We start from the raw sequence: 7,517 nt of genomic DNA on the forward strand, positions 1-7,517 counted from the left end.
AAAAAAAGACCAACGTTAATGGGAGAGAGGGAGAGGGAGAGCGAGATAGGGGACAAAAAGGTGATACAAAGAAGCACGAAAACAGATATTTTTAACAAGAAAGGACAGGAGAGGGAGCGACGGGAAGAGAGGGGGTAGATACGGATGCGGAGAAGAAAACTGGGCGATGAAGGGAGAGAAAAAAGATGGGTAAAGAGAAAATAGAGACAGAAAAAGTGAGTATGTATGAAAGAGATAACGACAATTTAGAGAGGACGGCAAAACGAAAAGGACAAAGTTCAAGGTACACAGAAAGGAAGAGACAAACGGGAAAGGGAGCAGGATTTGAAATGAAAACGGAGACGGATAAAGAGAGAAATAGAAAGACGCAGTCCAAGAGAGACAAAGCAAGACGGCGACACGCGCCAGGGTCACGCTACTGTCCGCACTGGGGTCAGGTCAGATCTAACAAGTCGGAGAGCACACACACACACACAGACAAACAAACACACACACACACACACACACACACACACACAAGACGCTGCTGTGAGGAACTCTAAGCCTAAACCCTCATCTCACCTCATCCCTCACCCACCCATCACACCGCTCCCCCCCCCCCCCCCCCTCCCCTCCCCTCCCCTCCCCTCCTCCAGAACAGTTGATTAGTCCAGATTCAGGCCAGACAGGAGGAGTGAGAGGGGGAGGAGAGGGGAGAAGAGAGGCAGCGGAGGAGCGATGGTGCAGTGAGGCAAGAGGCAGACAGAAAGAGGGAGGAGGGGAGGGGAGTAATCAGGGGAATGACAGCCTTTCAGGTTGAATGGGATGAGAAGGCAGCGTGGTGGGCGGCACCCTGATACAGACGACACATAAAGATGCTAAATTAGGCCCGGATCTCCTCTGCCCAGTTTGAATTAGGTAGAGCCAGTCATAACGCGGACACTCGGGAGGAAAGACGTATGTCAAAGCTGATGTAGGGCAAGACAACCTCTCTCTCTCTCTCTCTCTGTGTCTCTCACTCCCTCGCATAAACTGGAACACACCCTGTTGACAACTGAACCTTTGAACCTCGCAGTCACCTGGGTGGGTGAGTTCTGTCGGTGAGGAAAGTACAGGAGGGGGGGGGGGGTGGGTGTTGTCCTTAATCTGCTTTACGAGCCTCCGCACCATGGGAGAGGCCGTCCAGCAGTGTGTCTAATCTGTAATTGTCCTCCGCTGCGTTGCCTCAGGTGAAACAGCCTTGGGTGGGGCTGGGAGAGTTTAATGGATAGCTAACAACAATCCCACGCTTGGGATGGCTTATTTTCCCAGGCTTACACTTTGAACTGCATACACCACTAACAGCCCACATATACTCAAACGCACGCACATATTGCACACACGTAAACACACACACACACACACACCCTAAACACCTGTGACCTGCTTTTAAACCCTTTTTCTGACACTGCGGTGAGATTAGCAGTCATTACAGTGTCATTATGTGTTCGTTCAGCCATAAACACCTCTGTTATCTCGCTGTGGAGGGCCTAATCGATTCCCTGTCCCTTAGCCAGATGAGATAAGGAGATAGAGGAGAGGAGGAAAGAGATATGAACAAGCGTGGAGAAGGAAAGAGATGACTGCAGACTAAGAGGGCTTCATTTCAGCAAGTGATAGACAGCCAGTGAGTTGCACTTTCCCTTAAAAAATGGATAATGATTTTTACTTTTGTAGTCAGCCAGGGCAACATTGTGTAGATTACCCTATTCTATTCTATTCTATTCTATTCTATTCTATTCTATTCTAGTTCAGTTCACTTGCAGTTCAGTCCACAGACCTCTTGACTCAGACTGGTCAACTATGCAGGTCGGTTTGACACCCTCACCTGACCCTTCACACCTCACCTCCGCCTCCACAGGTCAAGAGGGCCGTTAGCTTGCTAGTTTATAATTACTGGCTCAGTTATTAACACCTGTATTACAGAGGTGTGGGGTGTGAACCAGGTCATGGTGTTAATGCCGTAACCCCTGTCTGTGGTCCTGTTCCCGCACTGAGCAGAGTCAGGGATAAGTTGAGTTGACCCGTCGTTTGAGTCAGATGAAAGGGCCTCAACCCTTTCAACCCAGTCAACCAGCAATGCTAAAAGGGTTCAAATGTTGCTCCTATAGGGTTTTGTTGGATCTGACTGCAGTTTCACCAACTGAGCTTACAAAAAAAAGAATCCCACTTGAGTAATTTGAATGTCTTTGTTGGGTGAATGGAGCTGGTGTTGGACTGAATGTGGAAGAGAGGGGGGATCTACAGTAGTAGAGAGTCTAGTTATCCATAATTGTGACAGGCACTCCATAGAGACAACACACTTCAGTTAATACTAGATGGCTTTCACACGTAGCACTATGAACCTAAGTCAAAGGATCTCTCTCTTCTTCAGCTCTCTTTCTTTCTTTCTTTCTTTCTTGCTGTGTCACTCACACTCCTACAGATGAAGTTAGCTACAGATAGCTACAGATTGATTAATTACTAATATGCTCTAGTGCCTGGAAAAGGAAGAGAGGGGAGAAGTACAGCAGCAAAGAGGCTAGATATCTGTCACAGTGGCAGGTCGCTACAACTCCATAACGTGCCGCTAGAGTCAACACACTTCGATTAATATTAGACGTCTTACGCAAAATCAAAGGATCACCCTTTTTCATGTCTTTCTTTCTTGGTTTCTTTCACACACACACACACACACACACACATACACACACACACACATACACGCACACAAACACACACACATAGCACAATGAAATTACAGATAGCTACAGACTGTTTAATTACCCCTATCCTCTCGTGCTTGGGTGTCCTAGGAGATATATGGGCATTGGGAGTAAGCAGCCTGCCATAAATTAGCAAAGAGAAAACAAAGTAGCACTGTTTCTACAGGCACGTGTAACAAGCAAACAACTTCATATGGATAGTAAATTTCTTGAACATATGCCACCTGAAGGCTAAAGACTAATGAGAAACTAGTGTGTACAGGAAGGAGAAGACATAAGCATGATATACAGAGTCCAAGATCATCTCATAGGAGATATCTCTTTTGCAGATTTCTCAACCAATACTGAATGCCATAATGTCAAATTTGATTTACATGGTTCTTATATAAAACATATTGTGCACAAACACATAAATTCAAAAAGACAGCGCAATCCCTCCACAGTTCGCCCTCACTCAAGTGTAAAGGTTGTTCCTTGACGTTTAGACCGTTTTCTCTCTTCTTCCCCCTTTCTCCTGTCTTTTTTCTCCTCCCTTCCATCTATTTTCCTCTCTTCCTTCCTTCCTTTCTCCACCACACCTGCCCAACTATCATCCCCCTCTGCCGCTCCTTCTCCCTCCAGGTCCACCATGTTCCCTGCTAACCTCCTGCTCCTCATGGTCCTGCTGCTACCTCAAGCCTCGTCTGGTCGCCAGGGCGGAGACACCAGCGAGATCGACCATGGCAGGGTATCCCCCCCGCCGTCCTCCTTGTCCCCCCCACCACCCGGCTCCGTCCTGGACCCCAGTCTGGCTCAGACCATCCAGAGCCTCCTCCTGAGCCGGCTGGGCCTGCAGTCCCAGCCCGACCCTCGGCCCGGTGTGCCGGTGCCCCTGTACCTCCTGGACCTGTACCGCTTCCACCAGCAGCAGTACCATCTAGTGGAAGACCCCTCCTTCAGCTTCCCCAGCCAGCATGTGCAGCAGGCCAACACCGTACGCAGCTTCCACCACACTGGTAGGAGAACCGGCATGTCCTCATGTTGTGTTGTGAGCCTGTGAACCTTTCTATTGGATGTAAAATTCAATGTAAATTCATTCAATGCCATTATTAATTGGAATAGTGGCAGATTGGCCAGAGACCTTTGAACGTCTGTTTAAAGGAAGCTGCTGCACACATTCTATTGCATTCTTTTATCAGCCATTGTGACGTATAGAGGTCCAATTTATGACATTGGCAAATGTCTGTTATGACTCACCACATCACAACATAAAACTAAGTAGGATCCCTCTATCTTCTGTTTGATAAGGTGGGTTGCCATAACACTAAACAACGCTAATCTAAAACTCTTGTCCCAAAGCCTGTGTGAGTGCATGCTTTAGAGCTTTTCTAACTGTTTGTGGTATTAGATACGTCTGACATCGAAGGGTTGAGGGTTACTAGGGTAACTTTCTAGTATTTATAGGACATTAGTAGATAGTTTGCCAATGTTCCTTTTTTTTTTTTAAATCATTCAAGAAAGATATCTGAACAAATGCGTGTCTTGTCGTGTGTAAGATGCACGTGCATCTGTAGTCACAAATAAAGCCTAACCCATTACACTATACTACGTTGAAACCACACTAAACTCCCCTACCCCCCTTGTCTGTCTTCCTCTCCCTCTTAGAGCCCCTTGAAAACAGTCCCACAGCAGAGGATCATAAGAGGGTGCACATCTCCTTCAATGTGTCCTCCATCCCCCAGGATGAGAGGGTGGTCTCCGCTGAGCTTCGTCTCCTCCGCAGTGGCAGGGCGTCCTTGGGCCCCGGGGCCCACAGACTCAGCCTGTACCTGTCTGAGAACCACGGGGACCCTGAACCCCCCCTGCTAGAGACACGGTTACTCACCACCGGCCTCCACAGTAATAAAGCGAGTGGTTACTGGGAAGCTTTTAACCTCGATGCAGAGCTCCTCCATAAGGCCCTCGCCGGGACAGGCGGCCTCGGCTTCCTCCTGGAGGTCCGCCCAGAGAACAGCACCACCTCGCTCCATGAGCAGGGCCTCTCCTCTGCTGCGGACAAGGAGGAGGAGGGAGATAAACACAAAGAGGGGCACCTGAGGGTGTGCAGGTCCTTGGGACAGGACGAACACAGCTGGGCCCAGGAGAGACCCCTGTTGGTGACTTATAGCCACGACGGCCGTGGAAAGCCTCTTGCCACACACGGCAGGAGGAACCCCGGTGCTGGCCAGAGGATGAGAGGGAGAAAAGGGGCTAAAGACAGGGCCAGGAGCAGCAGCAAAGACCGCAGCAGAGACCAAGACTGGGGGAGGGCTAAAAAAAAGGGTTATTCAGGGCCAGGCTGGGGAGGCGAGGGGGGCGGGGCGGGTTGGAGTGAACGAGGGAGAGTGAAAAGAAACGGCGGCCGCGCTGCGAAACTGAAACGCCTCTCCCGCGCCCGATGCCGCCGCCACCCTCTCTACGTAGACTTCAACGACGTGGGCTGGCACAAGTGGATCATTGCACCCAGCGGCTACGACGCCTTCTTCTGCCTGGGAGAGTGTCGCTTCCCTCTGGCCGACCACATGAACTCGTCTAGCCACGCCATGGTGCAAACGCTGGTAAACTCTGTGAACGGGGCAGTGCCCAGGGCCTGCTGCGTCCCCACCTCCCTCAGCCCCATAGCCCTGCTCTACCTGGACCCTCAAGACCGGGTGGTGCTGAAGAATTACCAGGACATGGTGGTGGAGGGCTGCGGCTGCCGGTAGTGGGCTTGGAGAACTCACCCAGAGAAAGCCAGACAGGGGTGGAGGAGCATCGAGGGAATAGGAGGAAAAACAGGAGCATGAGAGGCTGATGGTGGGAAGAAGGGACTATAGACCCCAGCGACCCACAGACAGGCTTAGGGATTGATAGAGGCAAATGTAGCAGTATAAGAGGGATGAATTAGGAGGAGGGGAGATGGGGGGATGCATATGGCAGCAAAATCATCATAATCAGAAGCAGGAAAAAGGGTGAGACAGAGAAAGAGAGAGAAAGAGAGTGAGAGAAGCAGAGAGAAAACAGAATCTGTCACACCACAGGGGAAATGATAAGAAAACAAGGCAGAGAAGGTGAAAGTTGGCTATATGGTCAACACAATGAAACTGCCAGGAATGAGTTTACAGAGGATATAATACTCATTTTTTTCCCATTCAATGATGATGCAACAGTCTTCAACATCAACTGATAGTCTGCTTGTTTTCTTTTGAGAAACCAGCGCTATAACATCAGAAGGTGTCTAATATATTCAAGTGTTTGCTTTGTCACTCATCTCATTCTCACATGAATCTCTGACAGACAGATGCATGCATTTGACTGTTGGAGAGGGCAGCAAAGGAAAAATGGCAAAGGTTTAGCGGAAGATGTCTTGGAGTTTAGACTGTACTGTATCTTTCTGATGGACTGATTGAGGATCAGCAGTTTTTAGAAATGTGATGATGGCACCAATATGGCATCTAAACTTTGTGGGACAGTGTTGTATCTGCAGTATTTTGACCCAAGGGGCAGGGTGCGTCTCTTATCACGAGCGACAGAGATTGATATATTGAAAACTGTTTGCTTTTGTGACAGACTGCCAGACAGGCACAGCACACTGATTGTCCCTGCCAAGCACTCCTGCATCACAAGCTATTTAAAACCACAACAATAATACTGAGGAACTATTATGCTATTGTTTGAATGTACTACTATCACTATTATTTAAAGAGAGACTTTTTTTGTACATTTATTTTGCAGACATGAAGAAAATCCAAGTGATAGTTGTCTTGTCATTAAACATAATTCCATTAAATGGCGATTCTAACTTAAAAGACTCATTATGTATTTAAATAGCAACAATATGGTGTATTTAATCTTGAAAATATTTAAGATACCTGCACTCAACAGAACGTACAACAAACTGATGCCTGCCTTCCACACGATTGCTTTGGTAAAGTAAGTTATGATAGCTTTACATCTGTACATATGGTCAGTGTGTTGAATTAACCGTCTGTGTTACTTCAAATGTCTACCTTATCATTGCAGATATTATGGTGTACAACACATGATAGCAGAGTTAAATGGTGTTGCCTTTGTAAGCTCAACTAATAAGTCAAAGCTCTATGTATTGTAGCTACTGAACTGTGTAACAACAGGTGTCTTTGCTAGCTGTGTGTGCATGTCTCAAAAAAAAGAAAGACTGATATTAAAACTGGGACTTTAGTGCCTTTCAAACAGGGGCTTTGCAAGTGTTCTCTTCTGAGCTGAATACTCTGAGTAATTGATTTTTTTTTTTCAGTGTTGCATTTTCTCTCTCAATGGAAACATTTAAGCAACAGCCTGTAAAATGTTTGACTCAAGACATTATACCTGTAATAAACAGAGCAAGCAGCACAACTGTCACATGACTTTTCTGTTGCATTAACCATTTACTCCTTTTTGCTATGTTTGCATGTCAAGGCCTTCTTCTTCTTCTTCTTCTTCTTCTTCTTCTTCTTCTTCTTCTTTCTGGGTTAACAAGGTCCAAGGACATGAGGAAGGCTCACACATCTGTAATTTTCTCCAACTGGTCAAAGCCTCTATCCATCACTGTTTATTCATTACATTGACCAATGGACTGATCGCCATGTTCAGGAGGAAAGAAGGGAGGCAGAAATCCCATGGAGTGTGCAGATTAGATCCAGATTTGTCTATATGATACAGTAGCTAGGGAGGGACTTCGAAATCCTCAAAACATTTGTTGGAGAAGTTAAAATGCAGAACAGGAGGAATCAAGCCACAGTGTCTTTCTCTTCACCACACTTCCCCCCTGCCAAAACC

At 47.3% G+C, this 7,517-nt stretch overlaps 1 protein-coding gene across 1 annotated transcript in view; it reads left to right on the forward strand.

Moving 5' to 3' along the window:
• The window catches only part of bmp16 (bone morphogenetic protein 16), a 10,590-nt gene extending 3,504 nt beyond the window's left edge, over positions 1 to 7,086 (forward strand). Inside the window, exons 3-4 of the mRNA XM_071512575.1 lie at positions 3,345 to 3,718; positions 4,368 to 7,086. Of these exons, the coding sequence (XP_071368676.1) occupies positions 3,345 to 3,718; positions 4,368 to 5,446 (1,453 nt within the window). The 3' untranslated portion in view covers positions 5,447 to 7,086. The remainder of the gene's footprint in view (positions 1 to 3,344; positions 3,719 to 4,367) is intronic.
• The last annotated feature ends 431 nt before the right edge of the window (positions 7,087 to 7,517 follow it).

The sequence above is a fragment of the Centroberyx affinis genome, unplaced genomic scaffold (genome assembly GCF_046629955.1).
Source record: "Centroberyx affinis isolate AG114_WGS23_722 - 3 ecotype Tasmania unplaced genomic scaffold, CSIRO-AGI_Caff_v1 ptg006358l_1, whole genome shotgun sequence".
NCBI classification, from domain to species: Eukaryota; Metazoa; Chordata; class Actinopteri; order Beryciformes; family Berycidae; genus Centroberyx; species Centroberyx affinis.